Consider the following 22,379-nt stretch of genomic DNA (forward strand, 5'->3'; position numbering starts at 1 on the left):
TTCTTTGCCGTTCTCTGACGTTAGACTCTCATTTGATTTCCCATCCTTTCCACATACGTACGTCATTGCTATCGTATGTGAAGGCAGATCCTTCGATAGTCATGATGTAATGTTTGATTGCAGTGCAATACTTCCCTCCACGGTCGCAAGTGATTGCGATATGAGATAGATTAATGCTCAATGATCATGTAAACAGCAGCTTTAAAGGGTATATAAGTACTTCATGTTTTGCTGTTCGTATTTACTAATTTGAATATGATTGCAAATTTACTTGCAATTAAAAGAATTGCCCTGATTGCCAGTGTAGCTTGTCTTCCGCTGTATATTTTGATTTTGATAGTTTCAAATTGAGGTTTTTAGATCTTTCAGGGATTGCTATAGGGATTATAGTCTCGATCGTACAAGAAATTTAGGAACATTACACTAATTCCATGTCGTCATCTGACTCACCCAAACCATTGGTATGAAATTAAACAGGTTATAGTAACAGTTTGAAACCTAGGAGTCTGTCCTTGAGGGCCAGACCTCTGTATAGTAGACCCTAAGTGAAGTGCTGGGTGTTGAAATCGACAAGACGACATTTGAGATGTATTCAATTGTATTCTTGTATACAGTAGCTTGGGGTGTAGGGTGTCAGGACGGGTTTAGGGTGTGATCCTGTAGGGTGTAGACATGTAGTGGGTTTGTGGCTGAAGGGAAAGTAGCTGTTTTGAGGCGAAAGCTTGGGAAATTTCGCCTCATCAGCCCTTGCAGGGAAAGTCTGGACTCCAGTCCGGTACACTGACAAGGCAAACGACACCATTCCATCACTATTATGGGTCGGCAGTTACGGTCTGGGACGCATCGTTGGGTGGCGATTGGAGGATTCGTACGTTGTGATGGGGTGTGGGGGGAATTACGTACGACGCGGGTTGTCCAAGAGGACGCAAGACAGACGCAAGGCGGACGCAAGGCAGACTCAAGGTGGAGGCAAGGCAGACGCAAGACGACGCTAGGCAGACGCAACACAACGCAAGGCAGACGCAAGACAACACAAGGCAGACGCAAGACGACGCAAGGCAGACGCAAGACAACGTAACGCAGACGCAAGACGACACAAGGCAGACGCAAGACGACACAAGGCAGACGCAACACAACGCAAGGCAGACGGGGTAAACACAGGAGATACCATGTGGAAGCAGAGGCTAAAGTGAACCTTTCCCAGTGTGCGAAATTAAGTTGTTATATCAACCTTTTTTTCTCAATATATTTCTTTCCGGTGCAATTGCAACTTGCGACATCTGTAGATAGACCAGTTCTTGGTTGCAGCCTCTGAGGTATATTCTCGTGTACTTAGAATTGCACTTCAGTGCGCATATTACTCTTTTATAGAAAACGTCGAGGAGAGAGAGAGAGAGAGAGAGAGAGAGAGAGAGAGAGAGAGAGAGAGAGAGAGAGAGAGAGAGAGAGTTAAAGCATAGGGGTACTAGTAGCTTCTGTATATGGCCATGAATGCTCAGTAGAAAGCTCACTGTTGCCTTTTTAATTGCCACTTAACTAGGCTGGCGACATTAGAAAGATGTACCCCCCCACATGACTTTGTTATTGTGTTGGCGTGATGGATCGTTAACCTTAATACAGGTAATGTGGGTTAGTGTGGTGGTTTGGGACGCCTGCTTGCTCTTGTGTGGCCTTGGTGATGTATTTAAGCATTAGGTTAAACACTCCTTTAAACTCTGTTTTTGACCAATTTGACCACCTTCTCTGAAGTCCATAGGTGGGTTTGGCTTTACTACACACACACACACACACACACACACACACACACACACACACGCACACGCACACACTTTCCACCCCACCAATTTACGTGGGTTCACTCAGGCGTTGGGTCGAGGGAGTGAGTGGAGACTTCAACACGGAGTAGGTAGTGATCAAACACGTCTTTCAAAAGTTCACCTCGATCAACGAAATATATCTTGGAATCAAGCTAAATTACTTATTACATATCATATTTATCATATATATATATATATATATATATATATATATATATATATATATATATATATATATATATATATATATATATAAGCGGGGAGTCAAGAGTGAGAGGAGACTTCAACGCGGGGTAGGTAGTGAGCCACGCTTGACAAACGTCTTTCAAAAGTTCACCTCGACCCACGAAATATACAACGGAATCAAGTTGAATGATTTATTACATATCATATTTACTTATATATATATATATATATATATATATATATATATATATATATATATATATATATATATATATATATATATATATATATATATATATATTGCCGGGGCGTAGCAAATCGATGAAACTTAAGAATATCTGAATTATTGATAATAATAATGGAATCACTTTTAAAAGATGTATATGTTGCTGTCATAACCCAAGTGTCGTAAGTTTACATGATGGAGTGAGGAAGTCATCAGTCAATTTTTTTTTTTTTTTTTTTTACGTCTCCGGACCATTATGCAAATCAGGTAATGTTAGTACGTTTCCCATGCTAATGTAATTGGACAACGGACTCGTGACGAGGTCGTTAAGTAATTCAAGGCGCCTGTTGGGTCGAAACGACCGCAGGCAGTTTGTTAAAGCTAGGGCCAATTAATGATGTGAATTGAGTGCTGGTTTCTGTTTATTTAAGCTGTTAAATTGTAGACGTTCGTGAGTAAATGAGTTATTGCTTATCCCACTGACGTGTCGTGGGGAGGCATTAATTATATGCATGTAGATTTATTATACTTAACCGCCGTCTCCCGCGTTAGCAAGGTAGCGCAAGCAAACAGACGAGGAATGGCCCAAACCCACCCACGTACACATGTATATACATGAACGCCCACACACACGCACGTATACATACATATACATTTCAAAGTATACATGCATATGCATACACAGGCATATACATATATAATGTACATATCCATATTCCCCCCCCCCACCCCCTTCCAGCGAGGGGTTCACACCCCGTCTCTAGCTGTAATGTGTAATGCACCGAAACCACAGCTCCCTTTCCACATCCAGGCCCCACACACCTTTCCATATATATATATATATGTATATATATATATATATATATATATATATATATATATATATATATATATATATATATATATATGAGAGAAAGAATGCTGTCCACGTATTCCCTGCGTGTCGTAGAAGGCGACTAAAAGGGGATAGAGCGGGGGGCTGGAAATCCTCCCCTCCCGATTTTTAATTTTCCAAAAGAGGGAACAGAGAAGGGGGCCAAGTGAGGATTTTTCCTCTTAGGCTCAGTCCCCTGTTCTTAACACTACCTTGTTAATGCGGGAAATGGCGAATATGTATGAATATATATATATATATATATATATATATATATATATATATATATATATATATATATATATATATATATATGTGTGTGTGTGTGTGTGTGTGTGTGTGTGTGTGTGTGTGTGTGTGTGTGTGTGTGTTTATATTATATTATGTTTTTTATTATACTTAGTAGCTGTCTCCCGCGTTAGCAAGGTAGCGCAGGGAAACAGACGAAAGAATGGCCCAACCCACCCATATACACACACACACACACACACACACACATATATATATATATATATATATATATATATATATATATATATATATATATATATATATATATATATATATATATATATATGGTAACGGCGGATTTTGATTGTCAGTTATCCCGTTAATTAAAAGATATTTCCTAATATCCTTTCGCATTGTTATCTGATTAAAATCTCCACTCGATATCCTCAGTCCTCTCCCAATTACAGTAGACAACTTTATTCATATTGATAAATAATCACTTCAGTATTTCGTAAGTCATTAGACCTTTCCCCCCATCCCTTCACTTATCTCCGTTATTCAAGAGAGGTAACAGTATAGCACTGTTAACAGACAAAGGCAACAGTAACTCCTTCCTAACAAACATTTTAACATTAAGTAATAAAGGGAATAAAATATTCACTTCTTAAGAAAAGCAATATTAAGTCTAAATGAAATTACATTAATTACTTTTATGAATGGAGTATCACTAAGGCGATCTAGATGACTTATGAATGAGAGAGCGCGTAGTAAACAAAGAGTTTAAAGGGAGTTGGAATGAATGGGTTTAAATGGCAGAGCGGCGCAGTTAAATGGGCTTTTATCATTGGCGGAATTTAAAATTTCGCGGTAAAGGACAAAAGTTTAATGCAGTTTATAATTTTGAATTTGAATAATGTAATTCAAAGGTTATACTTAGTTCACGACAGCTTTTAACTTACCTTTTAAAGGTTAAAGTTAAAAGAATAGAGTTTGAAGGATAGTCAAATTAACTGACTTTGAAATTTGTCGCTTTAATGAAAGTTTAAATAGTTTAAATAGAGAGTTTAAAATTTCGCGGTTGTTTGGTGATTTAAAGGAAGTGTTGAATTGACAAATTGAAAAGTTCGAATTTTGATGATGTATTGCTTTATTTTTTTTCATTTAACTGACAAACTTTAATTGCTAGTGTTTAAATAACATTTTAAACTTATGAGTTGATATTTCGCAGTAAGGAGGTTAATGCTTAGATATAGGATTTAAATGGCTTTTTAGTGGATGACGGAGTTAGATGGACGAATTTTAAGTTCGCGTTTGCGTGATTGGCTTTAAAGGCTCGTATTTAAATGGCAGTGTTTAAAGGTCCGTATGTACAAGGTTCGTTAAATGACTGTAGTGTAGTTAGACACATCCATATAATTTCGTATTTAAGTTCATTAAATGTCATATTTCTCAAACTTTAGCAACATTGATGTATAAGAATGCTAAAATGTATTAGTTCTTGATTCTGTACAATCTAACCTATAAGGTAATTGTAAGATATATGTCTGGTGGTGCATGTATCTCCTCTGTTGTTGAAAGGGAAGTTCAGGGTGATTCTGGGGTCGAAAATGTCAAAATAAATCATTTTAGATGGGGGAATTGCGACACAATCTTGCCAGACATGACAACTGTCTAGTTTTGGCGGGAGGAAGGCATTGCTTGTGACGTCACTGTGGCGCCCCGCCCCCAGCCTGGCGCAATTGTTGCCATTTATTCGAAACTCACGATTTGTATTGTATGTATATATATATATATATATATATATATATATATATATATATATATATATATATATATATATAGTATATGTAAGTATTCATATATCGTTTAAATGGTAATTAAGACCATATTTTCCCTTTTCTTCCGATAGCTGGCACGGAGGCCACGTCGTCCGTTCTCCTGTACTCGACCTTCTCCTGGGGAGGCCTGCGGGGTAATGCCACCTTCTCCTGGGGTGGCCCGGGCACCAATGTCACCGTGGAGATCGACGTGGAGATCGCCGGCACCAGCCTGGCCGTAGAGGAGCCCGAGGAGTACAGCTGGGCCATCCATGAGTGGCCAGTGCGGTACGACATCAAGAGACGCTGCTCCACCTCCGAGCTGGGCTCCAAGTGAGTACAAAGGAAATCACAGTTTTCTTCAGTGTATCATATAAAATCATAGAAAACGGGTGCAAATTCATTACAGAAAGTGGGTAATAGATTTAGAGTATTGACTATAGAAAAATGGGTGTATATTCATTGTAGAAAGTGGGATCTGTCGCGTCTCTTCGGCAAGTTGACGTTGCCGCAGAATGCCTCGGCCAGGTTCGAGACGGACCAGCTGGACCTGGTCGGCGACGACTCCATCTGGAGCCGCTCCCTCAGGATATCGGGCAAGAGGACCACCTGTTCTAACCTCCACGTGAGTAACTATGTGAATAATGAGGTAAGATGGAGCCAGTGAGAGTGTTTAGACGTAAGGGAGGAACGGGTAAGGGTAGGGAGAGAGAGAGAGAGAGAGAGAGAGAGAGAGAGAGAGAGAGAGAGAGAGAGAGAGAGAGAGAGAGAGAGAGATTATATACCCATCATATTTCCCCCGTGGAATTTCTCTAACGGTGCCTTAAAATACCTTTTGTTTATCGATCTGTAGATTCTAGATTAGCCTTATGAAAACAGACAATAAAAAAAAAATTGGCCAGTGTCTCTCACTCCCTTATCCTGATTGCTCAAAAGGACAGGAGCTTCTGATAGCTCGCCCCTGAGTACCTACCTGTTCTGATTGTCCGAGCCACTATTCTGATGACACCATTGCCCCCAGACATTATAAATCCCCCCTTAAACGTTCCGTTTTCCCTCCCCCCCTGAGACAGGGGGTGGGCGGCGAGAGAACATACGAGTCCAAGTTCCTGAGCCCCATCGGCGGGTCCATCTGGCTGAGGACGTGGGCGTGGGACGTGGGCGTGGCCAGCGACGTAGGGGAGACGAAGGGCACACAGACCATCCTCTTCTCGGACGTCTTCAACACTGCCGACGATGACCCGGTCACGGGTGAACACAACTGGTCTATCTTCATCACCGACATCCTTGACGAGCAAGGTAAGAGACGCCTCCCCTGTCGGGCTCCTCCGTGTGAAATGGTGGGTTCCCCTGTCGGGAGGGGGGTCTTCGTGTAGTGGTGGATCCTCTGTCGGAGTTTCAGTTTAAACGTTGTTTCCCCTGTCGGGGTCTTCGTTTAAATGTTGGATCCTCTGTCAGGGTCTTCGTTTGAATGTTGGGTCCTCTGTCGGGGGTCTTCATTTAAACGTTGGTTCCCCTGTCGGGGTCTCTGTTTAAGTGTTAGATCCTCTGTCGGGGTCTTCGTTTGAATGATTGTTCCCCTGTCGGAGTCTGCGTTTAAACGTTGGATCCTCTGTCGAGGTCTCCATATAAACGTTAGATCCTCTGTCAGGGTCTTCGTTTAAACGTTGGTGCCCCTGTCGGAGCTCCGTTTAAACGTTGGTGCCCCTGTCGGATCCTCTGTATCTTTGTCCATTATCCTGTCCCTCTCGTCGTAAATTTATCCTTAAGAGGTATATTGACCTAATGTATGCAGTGACACTAGTTTGACTACCTTGGCCAAAGATTGCACTAACCACATGCCAACTTGTGGGAATAATGATGAAACGTTGAAGGGAATCTTGCAAATGATGATGGATTGTTATCAATAAAAGTTTTACATCAAGAAAAGGGGGAAAGGAATTGTCCTCTGTAATGAGGTGGAGTTAAAGCAGGGTCTTATTGCAATTAGCCTGTCTCACAAACTGGTTCATCTGGGGGGGATTCAGTGCTTCAAAAGTGTGTGATTCGTTTGTCAGTTATTCGTCCCCTTTCACGAACAATAGGATGGGTCCCGACGCCTATTTTCGTGTCTATAATACCTTCGAAGCTTCCTTGCGCCCCCCCCCCCCTTCCATACACGAACATTGTCAAAGAATCCACCGTTTGAGTGTGGGTTACGACGGCACGACACAGTCTCTATTTTTAGTGAATAGATCAAGAACGAATCAGTCTTACAGTGCTCTGTGGTTCGGGTCTGAGTGATGCTGAAATAGACGGGGCTGAACGTAGCTCACAACAACATCGTGTCGTGATTTTGGTCTCGTTCCGAACGCTGGTAGGTCAGTGGTGTTTGCGACACACACACACACACACACACACACACACACACACACACACACACACACACACACACACACACACACACACACTCGCTGGTTTGTAAATCCTCAAAAGCTGTTGGCGTTTGTGGTTTGGCCGATGGCTAATGTACCCAGGTTCACAAGGGCTTGAGAGAGAGAGAGAGAGAGAGAGAGAGAGAGAGAGAGAGAGAGAGAGAGAGAGAGAGAGAGAGAGAGAGAGGGTGCATGACCTGAAAACGGTGGGAAACTCGCTTTAATTGAATGCATCTACGAGTCGCGTGTGTGCGTGTGTGTGTGTGTGTATGTGTGGGAACGTCCTGGGTTCGAGCCTGGCGGTGAAGCGTTGCGACGCAGTCTTGACGCCTTTGTTACGTCCGAGTTGATTGCGTTGATTGTAAGTTGGAGAGAGAGAGAGAGAGAGAGAGAGAGAGAGAGAGAGAGAGAGAGAGAGAGAGAGAGAGGTGGACATCCTGAGCCTCGACCGTGAATAAGTGTCATGTCGACAGACTCCGACATGAATGGACGAATTTCAATCGTCAAACGACATCAAGTAAAACGAATTTTGAGATGAATATCGCACCTGTGTTGATAGACATTCAGGAATTACGGTCAGCAGGGGTTAAGTGCCTCGTCTTTACCCAAAGCTGAGATCAGTTTCGTCAAAGGTATTCATATATATATATATATATATATATATATATATATATATATATATATATATATATATATACATTGCTGGAGAGTTAGGGTAGTGTGGGCGTGGGGGTTAGGGTCGATGGGGGAATGATTACGAAGGCAGGTCCTCACCCTTCAAGGGGAAGGGTATGTATTGATGGCATGGGTAAGTACCTCCTGGTCATTACTCCAGTCTTGAACACCAGTGTCGTCAAGTCTAGCTGCCCCTGAGCTCACCTGTTACCGCCATAGGGGATTAGGAAAGTGGCGAGTCCCCATTGAACACAGCCCAATTGTTCCATCTCCCTTTTCTTTCTATTCTGTGTAACCACCCAGGAAGGAATGAAGGAAGGAAGGAAGGAAGGTCATATTCGCCCCCGTTTTCTTTCACTCTATCTCCCCGCAGGCGTGACGTATGACCTTAAAACTGCGCGTCATGTTAAGGTCAGTGGAGACCTTGGGGTCGTACGGCCACAGATGGGAGGGGTCCGGTACACGTTAATACCGTGAGTGACTCGACGCCCTTCTGTTACGACGTCTTGCTCAAGGACTGCTCACTGTTGCGAGGGATTTACTCATAATTTTACTCACCATTACGACAGATTTATTCATAACGTTACTCACCATTGCGACAGATTTATTCATAACGTTACTCACCATTGTGATAGATTTACTCATAACGTTACCCACCATTGGGATAGATTTACTCATAACGTTACCCACCTTTGTGATAAATTTACTCATAACGTTACTCACCATTGGGATAGATTTACTCATAGTATTTACACTGCGGGCGTGAAGGGTGTATGTGAGTCTAGGTGCGTGTAGGCTTTCTAGGTTCACTCGTCCACATCCTCAACTCACTCACGTCTTCGTTAAGATGAGTGATTAAGTAAACATCTCCTTCAGGTCTTGTGTGTGACCGTCCCTCTAACTCCCTCCGTCATCATCATACACATCAAAAAGACCTTGTTCAGAATGTCTCGTGTAATATGTCTATTCTTTTCGTTATGATCTATTCGTGTGGAATGTACCCAAGTTGAACAGCTGTTCCGTAATTGTTAAACTAATAAATCCATCAACATGCGTCCTTTTATATATATATATATATATATATATATATATATATATATATATATATATATATATATATATATATATATATATATATACCATTCATATGTGTGTATCTAAGTGAAAATTGGAAAGAAAGTCGTTTGAAATAGGAACATTTCGTAGTTATGATTAGGGTTTTGATGTATGAGTTTCGCTATGAACGTCATACGCGTTCTACGAAAGACTGGCATAACGCGGTCTTCAATATCTAATCTCTTATCACCACAATCGTATATCTTCCAGAAGGAATCAGTGATCGAGGGAAAGTTTGATTAAGAATGATACAGTGTGGCGAGATACAAGATCCCACGATGGAATGTTAGCGGTCTACAGACGACTAAGGGAGAGGCCCTTGGTCGACGTGTCCTGCAGGAGTCCAACAAGGAAGGGCCCCGTCAGGCAGGCCTGGCGGGGAGGGAGGAGGAGACGTCAGGCTGGTCGACATGGCGACCAGCCTGACGTCAACGATAGGTCGGGGGGGCGGGCGAGAGTCGTAGGTGCGTGTGGCGGGTGTGGTGGAGAGCAGCGGAAATTGTTTGCGTGCGTGTGTGTGTGTGTGTGTGTGTGTGTGTGTGTGTGTGCCACGCTTTGATGACGCCAGCGTTAGATAAACCATAGTTCAACCATGGGTTACAGGGACCCCGCGGTGAAATATTGCGTATGTGCTTCATGACAAAACTAGTTTGAGTCCCTACTTAGGGTCATCACCGGTGATGGGAAGGAACCCCCCCCCCCCCAGACGAGGGAGCTGGCGAGGCGGGAGGTGGATGAGGCTGAGTGTAAACAATGGGTGGGGCATTTTGGACGCTCTCTCGTGAGAACCCGTCTCGAGAAAGTTGTGGTCTGGTGATTATGGCTTACTCACTTTGCTTGCTGTGGGGCGTAGAGATTTACACTCACGAGAGCCTGCCTAGCTTCATTTGGCTTCGAAAGGTAACGCACGTACGTGAAAATGTATGCTCAGGCAGTGCACTGAACTGCTGTTCGAATTCCCCGGGTCAATTTGGTTGCGACAACAGCATCGAAGGGAGCATGTTTACGTGATGAAACAATCGAAGGTTCTTCTTTTGATGTGTGTTGACGGAGGCGCACTCTCCCACCTGCTGGTTGACGCCAGAGTGAGAGAACGAGTGAGTGGGTGATGGTTATCATGCCTTCCCTCTGATCTGAGTGCATTTGTGAGCAATTGTGAGTTCATGAATATAGTGTAGTGTTTCTCGATGCTCTGTGTATGTGAATGTACTTGACAGTTCCCCATTAACTCAGCCCCTCATCCTTTGCGGATGTCCAGTCCCCTGAACCTCATCCCAGATCCCTAATCCCTGATCGTTTTGTCCCACAGAGGGCTTAAACGTCATTTACAAATCCCTGATTCCCCCTGATCAGGACCACAAATCCTTGTCCTTAATTCCTGTTTATTTTAACCCACAGAGGATCGTCCTTCGTGCAACTTCCTGAGCCGGATATATGACCCTGAGGGTCGAGAACGATGCGAAGACGGGAAGTGTCCCCTCGGAGATCTGACCAACTCCCATGGCCTGCTCAAGGTCGGCTCGCGCAGGTCAGTAGGGTCCGTGCAGGGAGGGGAGTGGGTGGGGTGTAAGGGGAGGGGTTAAAGACCATGTACAGTAACATGAGAGTTTGAACCTAGTCTCCACAGAGAGAGAGGGGAGCATGAATTTGGTATGTAGAACAATAAGATACCAAGAATCTGGTATGGTCTGTAAGAGCAGACCATTAAAGACACTTATATTAAATCCTGGTTCTATTGGGGGGTGATCTTCGCAGGTCCCGCTTCTCCCGCAAGTTGTACTCCAGCACCAAGATGGTCCTGCCGAACCTCTCAGGTCCGCGAAAGCTTTATTTAGCCGTGATGGGCACCCTCCACCCAGACCACCTGTGGGCGTGCGCCAAACTTCGCGAAATCAAGCCCAAGTCTGCCCGCGCCATCTTCAACTCGAACGGGGTGCGTGGGGAGGTGCGGGTGGACCAGGCGTCCATATTCACCCCCACGGACCTCACGTTGGACCTGAAGGGCCTGGGTGGTCAAGCGGGAGGCTTCCACGTACACGAGCTACCTGCCAAGCCCCCAAGAAGACCTGGGGACTTCCCCTGTGGGGCTACCAAGGGCCACTACAATCCTTACGAGGTCGACAAGACCACCTCCCCTGAGGCAGGTCTTGGGGCACACGACCAGTACGAACTCGGGGACCTGAGCGGCAAACATGGCCTCCTGACGGGTCTGGACGAGGTCTCTGCCACGGTCACAGACCACAACCTGCCTCTCCTGGGTCCCAGGTCCGTCATGAGCCGCAGTCTGGTCATCCACAAGACATCAGGTGACCGCTGGATCTGCTCCAACCTGCGACCGACCGTGCCGCAGATGCACGCCGTCGTCACCTTCAGGTACCCTCTGGTGGGCGAGATAGTCTTCGAGCAGGACGCCGACGACTACCTGGCCGACACCCAGGTCCTGGTGTCGTACATGGTGTACTCGGACGGCAGCAAGAACGACACAGGGCGACCACCGCTGGCACATACACGACCACGTCCCAGGGAAAGACTTCTACAATTGGACCATGAGATGCGTCTCGGCGGGAGATCGCTATAACCCTTACAAGGTACGAGTTGTGGTTGTGGTCCCCTTGTGGGATGGAAGAGGTCATACTGTCAGGCTCTTATACCACACACACACACACACACACACACACACACACACACTCACACACACACACACACACACACACACACACACACACACACACTTTATTCTACCCACTGCTTAGTATCGAACCTCTTTCCACCATTCCCTGTTCTCAGGATCGAATCACGACCCTGAACTCGCAAGTTGTATGTTACTCACCAAACACACAACCTTTACATTGGAAGGGTGACTAAGAGACATACTTAAAGGTGAAATATATATAATCCGTGGTGTAGGCTTCGACCATACTGTACCATTTACCTCCCACTCGTTGTAAAAAACCCGAAGCTCACCATCTTGTCTTCGTTCTCAACATCACTGCCCTTCGTAAACATGATCATCACCCAGACAATAAGACAGTAACATGTTATTATAGTAATTTGTAATTCCTTCGTGTGTGTGTGTATGTGTAACATTCTGTGGCCTATGTATGTATGTAACTCTGTAATTCCTTGTGTGTGTGTGTGTGTGTGTGTGTGTGTGTAACTTTCTGTGGCCTATGTATCTATGTAACTCTGTAATTCCTTGTGTGTGGGTGTGTTTGTGTGTGTCTGTGTAACACTCTGTGTGTGTATGTGTGTGTGTCTATGTAACTCTGTGTAACACTCTGTGTGTGTGTCTATGTAACTCTGTGTAACACTCTGTGTGTGTGTGTGTGTGTGTGTGTGTCTATGTAACTCTGTGTAACACTCTGTGTGTGTGTGTGTGTGTGTGTGTGTGTGTGTCTATGTAACTCTGTGTAACCCTCTCTGCCTGTGTGTGCGTCAGGTGAGCTCGGAGGAGAGCGTGTACCGTAGCTGCAGCGAGGACGTCTCCAGCAGGTGTCTGGTGGGGGACCTGGCCACCCGTCATGGCAGGCTGAAGGTGTCCGGGACGGTGAGGGGCGTGGCCGCCACACAGAGCATCATAACCGACACCAACCTGCCGCTCTCAGGCCCCAACACCATCCTGGGCCACTCCGTCGTCATCCACGACGACCACGCCCCCAAGCACAGGGGTGACCGGATGGCCTGCTCAGGGTACGTGGCGCTGAGGGGGAGGGAGAGAGAGAGAGAGAGAGAGAGAGGGAGAGGGAGGGTAAAAGGGAGAGAAGGAGGGAGGGAGCGGGGAGATAAGGTGCCGATCTACCTGCGAATATTTAAAAGTTTCCAAGACTTAAAGCTACAGGTTTAGATTTCTTCGTGTCCGTCCTGCCCACGTCCCCTCTCTCTCTCTCTCTCTCTCTCTCTCTCTCTCTCTCTCTCTCTCTCTCTCTCTCTCTCTCTCTCTCTCTCTCTCTCTACTCGTCTATATTCTCATTCTTATATCAGTCATGACTAGGCCCTTGGGTGTTGACACGATCGTATATGATATAGGAAGAGAGTATGTCCGTGTTTCTATATCATCCTTGAAGGTGTAAATTTTTGCATATAGTGTTATAGAGAGTATATAGCATATAGTCTTATAGGGAGATCTACACTCGTGTATTAATGTGTGTATTAGGGGCCCCCATCTCATGTCTGTCTGTCTGTGTCTATAGAGATGTAAGCACCGTTCCATCTACTTACATCAGCTTCCAGTCTCCTTCCCCTGTACCTCCATCACAATTTTCCCCTCCATCCTCACTCCTCCATCTCGCTTGGTGCCCAGGATCTACCGCCGCTTCCGTCACAAGGGAGTGGCCAGCAAGTGGCACGCCACGCGGGGAGCGGGAAACGTGGAGGGCAAGGTCGAATTCATCCAGGAGTCTGAGTACGACCTGACCAACAGCGAGGTCGACCTCCGAGGGTTAACTGGCATCGCTAATGGATACCACGTCCACATGGTGAGTTTACCTCGAGTTTACTTACTATTTTTTCTGAGGTTTACTTGTGTCACTTTTATCTGTGGTTTTACTTTGGTGTTTTACTCTGTTTACTTATGTATTTTTCTTGTGGTTTACTTAAGTATTTTTTCCTTATACTTACGTATTTTTGCTGTGGTTTACTTCAGTATTTCTTCCTGTTTACTGAAGTATTTTCTCCTGTTTACTTACGTATTTTGGGGGTTTACTTAAGTATTTTTCCTCTAGTTTACTTGCGTATCTGAAGGTCAAATGCTGTTGAGGTATAGACATTAACCTGTGGAGGTCGAGTACTTGAGAGGCATGAAGTGAAGACCCCCTGGAGGTCGAGTGATAGAGATTAAGCCGTGGAGGTCGAGTGATAGCGAGGTTTACACATTACTCCTTTAAAAGGTCGAGTACGACAACATATAGGAAAGGTATTTCTTCATAAGTCTATAGAGGTATGGTACCTCATCTTACTCCAGCCTCTGATTCCCCAATATATCCATCACACTCCCTCCTTCTACTCCTATACCCTCCATCACAACACACTCCCTCCTTCTACTCCTATACCCTCCATCACAACACACGCCTTCCTTACCCTTCCAACCCTCCATCACAACACACGCCTTCCTTATCCTTCCAACGATCCATCACAACACACGCCTTCCTTACCCTTCCAACCCTCCATCACAACACACGCCTACCTTATCCTTCCATCCCTCCATCACAACACACGCCTTCCTTGTCCCTAAAAGCGATTTAAGTCCATTATCCTCCCTTCCACGTAGCTCCTTACAAAAAAAAAACCCACCTTCCTCTGCTCTTCACCCTCCTCCAGGTACCTATTGAGGACGAACTGGAGTTCCCGTGCGCTGCCGGCACCACACTAGGGCACTACAACCCCCTCAACGTGACCCCATCGGAGTCGCCTCCTCCTACACAAGGAACCGACGACCTGTACGAGATGGGCGACCTGGCTGGCAAGTACGGCACGCTGGAGGGCCTGAACTGGAAGCGAGGCTTCTACAACGACACCAACCTGCAGCTCTTCGGGTCGACGTCCATCATGGGCCGCTCCATCGTCATCCACAAGAAGGAGAAGAATGCGAGGTGGGTAGGTGCGAGGCGGAGATGTGTGTCTATAGGTGGGTGATGTTGGCGGTGTACGTGGGTAACGATGGTGTACGTGGGTGTTGGTGTAGGTGGGTGGGGGTGGAGTAATGCTGTCATTGTTTGGCGTCATTTGATTTTGACTAGAATATATTCGGTTGATTTTCACATGGCTGATGATGACCTTTGCTGACCCAACCTTCTGCTGCGCCTCCGACAGGTGGTTCTGTGGCAGTATCGGGTGGGGGTACTCCCCGTCTGAGGCTACTCAAGTGTCGGCCATCGCCTCCTTCCACAACCCCCAGGGTTATGCCTGGGGCTACGTCAGAATGGTGAGTACCTGGACCTTCTTTTCCTCTGGGCTACGTCAGGTTTGAGTTCCCAACACTACTGTTATATTTGGGGTTATTTGGCGGCATTGGGGGTCTCTCTGTGAGCTTATATCATGACCAACTGACCCTTACAGTGTTGACCACTATGTAATCTCACTCCTGTTGGTTTATAGACAAACGTTAGGTTCTTATCATAGCCCATCTCGGGGAGTTTCCTCTCTTAGTAACATTTCTCGAACATCAGCGCCATCTGTGAGTGGGTGCTAGAACTATGGTTCCAAAACACTATACGTACAGATACGAAGTCGAGTGGTATTTCTGCATTAATAATGTAGTGTTGAACTCTAAAGTTTTGATATAATGATAGTGGCGGAGCGTCATTTGGAGTATTGAATCGTATTCTACGATATTAGATAATGCGATACGAGCGTGGGATATGAAGATCAGGGATATTGTGGGGTTATGTAGTGAAATTGGGTAAATCACGTCAGAAATCCACAGAATCTTTGAAAATCTTACTTGACTTCTCTTGTCAGTCGTGATTTATCATGATATTGATAATGATACGAAATTTATAATTCATGGTAATGATTTCGTCGCCATTTGCAAGCTGCTCTTAGCTATCATATATATATATATATATATATATATATATGTGTGTGTGTGTGTGTGTGTGTGTGTGTGTGTGTCCGACATCAGCTTGGAAATGTAAACTGTAAACTTTGAGTGCGAGAAAAATGGCATTTTTCTTTTTCAACTTAAGTCTTTGCCTCCATAATTATGAAACTCTGGGCAGACTGTTCTCACTGGGAATAGAAGTCGTGTTTTTCACTAGTTCTGAAGAACACAAGTGTTGTGTTCCACGGGTAATCTTGCTCTTGCACAGTAATAGAAAAACGCAAACCTGAGTTGCAGAAGGATACTATGTGTATCCCTGACTTAAGTATGTCATGGTGGAGTGTGGGATGTACGAGTTGGGATATTCTAATACATGTTGGGAGGAAGAAGAATAACACCCACACTTTCCCTTCGTGATGCAACCAGAACTGAATGTTTGCTGACGTGAAGCCACTTGATGTTATACAGTGTATTGTATTCATCTGCGTTGAACAATCGCCAGTGAAGATGTCTAATCTTATGTTCAGTCTCGTAGGAGAAATGTTGTGGCTTATCCCTGCATTGATCTTTGGTAGAGCTGTGTCTCTCAGACCGAGTGACGACTTAGTAGGGAGAGACTTGAGCAGTGTTTGGTTGAGTGTCGTACGTGTTTGAGGTACGGTCGCCTCCACAGAAACAGGCAAGGTGGCTGATACCCCCTCGAGAGCACAGCTCCCTGCCCGACGGTACTGATATATGATTATCAATAGGTCGTTAGAAACAATCATCTGTGCCGGTAAAACCCGTAACGATGTCGTAACGAGGAGTAGAAAGTCCTAAGGTCCTTACCATCCAATCAGCTACACCTTAGTAATTCCCCAGGTGGCCCGGAAAAGCCCTTTGGATATAATTGTAGGGTTGATGTAGCACCCTGAAGGCTCCCTTTCGAGGGCCCAGGGCTAAGTAGAGAGATGGTGGCAAGAATCATATTGGGTACGGTGCTACGACAGGGCCATGGCTTAGGTAGCTGTATAATAGCTTTGACCTCGAGTGTGAGAGGTTATGCATTTCATTCAGTAATTTTAGTGCTTTACTTAAGTGAACTAAAATCTTGCGAAGACATATCAGTTTCAAATATACTTCCATAGCGAACTAAATCTTACGTAGAAATATTGGTTTCAAATATACTTCCAGCTATGGCCTTTCACAGGCTTACGATGTCGATATATGAAGAAATGCATTCATGGTTTGATTGCGTCACCAAGAGCAGTTGATAGCATCAGTTTAGTGTTAATTACTCTAGACAGTCAATCCGACCCACATAGATAGTGAGAGTAACCGCCTGGGGAACCTTCAAGATGCCCATAATGCCCATTTACCCACCCAATTACTTGAGGACTTTCACCCAACTGCAGATGGTAGATGACCTTAGGCCCCCTGGTGGCCAGAGTAGGAACTAATGAATGTAAACATCAACATGAACAGCCGAATATGAGATGTCTGCTGTTTACATACTATTGCTAAATCATAATGAATAAACTCTTATCCCAGAGAGGAATGCAACGTCTGATATTAATTTCTAAGTTTGGCTTCGTCCTTTAATGAATATGAACTTAATTGGTAGTTGTTAATCGAAGGGTCCATGTAGCGCACCTTTATGAAGACCAATTAAAAGCTTCAAGGTCGTGGTGGATGACTCTTTACAAGTATCTCGCATGGAGCAAAAACCAGGCGTTCCCACCACCCTCAGGCTGTTGGCAGACATGACCCCACCCCCCCCCCCCCCCCTTCATCCATGTCCAACCACTCTCTCTCTCTCTCTCTCTCTCTCTCTCTCTCTCTCTCTCTCTCTCTCTCTCTCTCTCCTCACGGAAGAGATCTAATTCGAGTTTCGTACACTCCATCTGCCATCTATTACATCTGTTTGTTCTGGTACGAGTTACTCTTACTAATCATATGTAATCTAACATGTTTACTTAAACCCTTTCACTCAGGGTAATTGCAGTGTACTGCGACGGGAACCAATTGTGTTATGATCTTAATTCAGTAGAGATCAAATGTCTTCTAAAAGGGCAATCTTTCTAATCAACATAGTACAACCTTTCCAGTGCATGGTATTTCTTTTTTCCTATCTGTGCATTCTAATTCTATGTTGGTTTGCTAATCACTACTCTAGTTACAGTCAAATAAGAGCATAACAGAACCAGAGTCGTTTTAGTGAGAGAATATATATATGTATATATATATATATATATATATATATATATATATCCCTGTATATATATATATATATATATATATATATATATTCTTTCTTTCAAACTATTCGCCATTTCCCGCATTAGCGAGGTAGCGTTAAGAACAGAGGACTGGGCCTTGAGGGAATACCCTCACCTGGCCCAATTCTCTGTTCCTTCTTTTGGAAAATTAAAAAAAAAACGAGAGGGGAGGATTTCCAGCACCCCGCTCCCTCCCCTTTTAGTCGCCTTCTACGACGCGCAGGGAATACGTGGGAAGTATTCTTTCTCCCTTATCCCCAGGGATAATATATATATATATATATATATATATATATATATATATATATATATATATATATATATATATATATATATATATATATCCCTATCCCTGGGATAGGGGATTAAGAATACTTCCCACGTATTCCCTGCGTGTCGTAGAAGGCGACTAAAAGGGGAGGGAGCGGGGGGCTGGAAATCCTCCCCTCTCTTTTTTCTTTTTTTTTTTCCAAAAGAAGGAACAGAGGGGCCAGGTGAGGATATTCCAAAAAAGGCCCAGTCCTCTGTTCTTAACGCTACCTCGCTATCGCGGGAAATGGCGAATAGTATGAAAAAAAAAAATATATATATATATATATATATATATGTGTGTGTGTGTGTGTGTGTCTGTGTGTGTGTGTGTGTGTGTGTGTGTGTGTGTGTGTGTGTGTGTGTTCATTTATTTATTTATTATACTTTGTTGCCGTCTCCCGCGCCAGCGAGGTAGCACAAGGAAACAGATGAAAGAATGACCCAACCCACCCACACACACATGTATATACATACACATCCACACACGCACATATACACACCTATACATCCTAACGCACACATACATATACACACACACAGACATATACATATATACACATGTACACAATTTATACTGTCTGCCCTTATTCATTCCCGTTGCCACCCCGCCACACATGAAATGACAACCCCCTTCCCCCACATGTGCGCGAGGTAGCGCTAGGATTTTTCTCAGAAAAAAAATTCCTTTGAAAACTCATTATGAGAAGTATTTTTCATGTTGAATACAAATATGGTGTTGAAATAATGTTTTTTGCTCTTAATGACAATTAAGCTGTTAAATGAAGTCAGTTTTAAAATATTTCTGCTCCATTGCATCTTATTTAATGAGTATGTATTGGTAAATGAGAGCATTGTGATATATTTTCCATTATTATTTCAAGTATAGAAGTGTTTGAATATCTTATCTTTCAGTTTTGAAACAAAAAGTATTTTGAGTTAAAAAATACGCCTAACTATTCAGGGGTGTATCTAGGAGAAACAGTGCCTGTGGCGAGCACTGAAAGTGCACCCCTGGCTTGATTAAGAATGTACATACAGTTGCATATGTCAAAAAACAAACTTGTTGAGTGGCGCCCAGGGCACCTGCCATACCCTAGATATGCTACTGGATGTTGTCCATCATATGCAACAATGCAAAGCATCTCTCTCTTTCTCCCTTGCTGACTATCTCTCTCTTCTCCCCTACCAGCGCCAGTTGGTGTACAGAGATGACTCCTTTGGAGAGACTTTCATCGAGATCAACCTTCGACACCCAGGCACCAACAACCGCAATGTCGTGAGTACTGCTGACCTCACCTGACCTTGCTTAAACTCAGTTTTGTAACATAATATTGCCAGGAGGTAATTGTCAGTTTGATTCATTCCAGCCTAGAAGGTTACCCTTTTAGGGAGGGCTCCTTGCCTTAATGAATCCTCCTACCCCATATATCCATCTCGTCTGTTCCCAACTTTTCTTCCTTGTACATTATTTTATACTGTTGCATGTATTCCTGACCAAACTATCATCTGACAAATGTACCACATGACAGTACTGTCCAAAAACTTTTATCCAAACACCTTTTTCAATGCTTTTCACACTAAATAACCTTCTCACATCTTCATTCTATCTATCTTTCTTATTTCACCTGTACTACACGTTTTTCATCTCTGTTTATCTTATTTCTTACTTATCCTGAACTGTATGCACTTGGACTTAACATCTATATTTCTTATTTATCCTGAACTGTATGCACTTGGACTTAACATCTATACATCAACACTGTACACGAATATTCTTCATATGATTAAAAAACAGTTGGAAAAAAAAGAAATATTACTACCATCAAAGTCACTCAACATTGATTTAGTGATCAGTATACATACTAACTACTTTTGATGAAAATGTAACACCACAGTACATTGCAAAATGATGAACATGGTACGATGTTCTACCAGAACACAATATAGATATTTACTGTGGGAACCCATAGGCAAGCTCAGGTTGTGTAAATCATTGCTTTACTGTGTGATGGATCTTAGAATGGCTTAGTGGCAGGATTTTTTTCATCTATAGTGTCACAACATCCACATGAGCCTTTACGTATGACTAAGTGACAATGCTGGCCAGTTATGGTTAATGGTCTATCTTGCAGTTAATGGATTCAGCACCATTGCCAACTTGAATTTTCTCTCCTTAGAACAACTAGATTTTGCTTTTGGTTAATGAGATATCAAATGATCCCTTAGTGTTTGTCAAAAGGACAGCATATTACACAGATGTTTACTATAGCAAGAACTGTGGCATGCCTGACCAACTTTGTAATGGAAGCCTTGACCCAACAAATCAATGGTTATATGAATGGCTTCTCACTAATATGAATTTGCATATGCTGAGTTAACTCCTTAACTCTTTTGATAAGATAAACATGCTTTTGGATCTCTTTATAAACAGTAATGAGTTTCACCACATACCTTACGCACTCAGAGTTCATTAAGCACTGGAAACATTCATATGGTTTCTCACCAGTATGAAGTCATGTGCTGCACTAGATTACTCTGGATGTTTACTATAGCAAGAATTGTGGCATGCCTGACCAATTTTGTAATGGAAGCCTTGACCCAACAGATCAATGGTTAAATGAATGGCTTCTCACTAATATGAATTTACATATGCTGGGTTAACTCTTTAACTCTTTTGACAAGATAAACATGCTTTTGGATCTCTTTATAAACAGTAATGAGTTTCACCACACACCTCACACAGTCAGAGTTCATTAAGCACTGGAAATATTCATATGGCTTCTCACCAGTATGAAGTCATGTGCTGCACTAGACTACTCTGGAAAATGGTTTTTGGCTCTGTGGACATACATGTGCTTTCATTCCTGTATGAGTAGTCACTGGGAGCATTCATATGGCTTCTCACCTGTATTAACAGTCATGTATTGCAATAAATCTCTCCAATAGGAAAATGTCTTTTAGCACTGTGAACAGTGATATGGCTTCTCTCTGGAAGGTTTATACCAGTGTGGTTTACTGAAGTACTTCTTTGGAAGGGCTTTTGACACTGTGACGTTCATATAGCTTCTCTCTAGTGCGAATATCTGTGCTGTACTAAGTGATCCCTCTGGCAGTTCTTATGGTATGTATTACAATAAATCACTCCAATAGGAGAATGTTTTTTAGCACTGTGAACTATGATATGGCTTCTCTCTCGAAGGTCTCTAGCTTATGTGAACATTAAGTAAATACCATTGTGGTTTACTAAAGTACTTCTTTGGAAGGGCTTTTGGCACTGTGAACATTCACATAGCTTCTCTCCAGTGTGAATATCTGTGCTGTGTTAAGTGATCCCTCTGGCAGAAGCTCTTATAGCATGTGAGCATTCATATGGTTTCTCTCTTGTATGAATGATCGTGTGCTTCATTGAAATATTTTTCTGGGAGAAGAACTAACAATGTGAACACTTATGTGGCCTCTTTCCTGCATGAACATACATTACTTTAAATGGATCTTCAGGGAAAAGGTCTTTTGGCTTTTCAAAAATTTATATGGCTTCTTTCCTGTATGAGTATTCATGTGTTTCACTAAATCAGTATGAACAGTCATGTGCCACACCAGACCACTCATCTAGAAGGTCTTTTGGCACTGTGAACATTTTATATGGCTTCTTTCCTGTGTAAAGAGTCACATGCTTCACTAGAGTATTTCTCCAGAAGGAATTTCTCACCAGTATGAAGTCATGTGCTGCACTAGATTACTCGGGATGTTTACTATAGCAAGAATTGTGGCATGCCTGACCAATTTTGTAATGGAAGCCATGACCCAACAGATCAGTGGTTATATGAATGGCTTCTCACTAATATGAATTTACATATGCTGGGTTAACTCTTTAACTCTTTTGACAATATAAACATGCCTTTGGATTCCTCTTTA

General features: G+C 43.4%; 1 protein-coding gene across 1 annotated transcript in view; it reads left to right on the top strand.

The window, feature by feature from the left end:
• Window positions 1-22,379, top strand: part of LOC139759938 (uncharacterized) — a 38,780-nt gene that overhangs the window by 4,232 nt on the left and 12,169 nt on the right. The window contains 11 exon segments of the mRNA XM_071682591.1: window positions 5,244-5,484; window positions 5,620-5,776; window positions 6,225-6,450; window positions 10,755-10,884; window positions 11,112-11,835; window positions 11,837-11,944; window positions 12,796-13,046; window positions 13,657-13,831; window positions 14,673-14,944; window positions 15,165-15,276; window positions 19,654-19,740. Of these exon segments, the coding sequence (XP_071538692.1) occupies window positions 5,244-5,484; window positions 5,620-5,776; window positions 6,225-6,450; window positions 10,755-10,884; window positions 11,112-11,835; window positions 11,837-11,944; window positions 12,796-13,046; window positions 13,657-13,831; window positions 14,673-14,944; window positions 15,165-15,276; window positions 19,654-19,740 (2,483 nt within the window).

Source organism: Panulirus ornatus, chromosome 34 (assembly GCF_036320965.1).
Source record: "Panulirus ornatus isolate Po-2019 chromosome 34, ASM3632096v1, whole genome shotgun sequence".
Taxonomy (NCBI): Eukaryota; Metazoa; Arthropoda; class Malacostraca; order Decapoda; family Palinuridae; genus Panulirus; species Panulirus ornatus.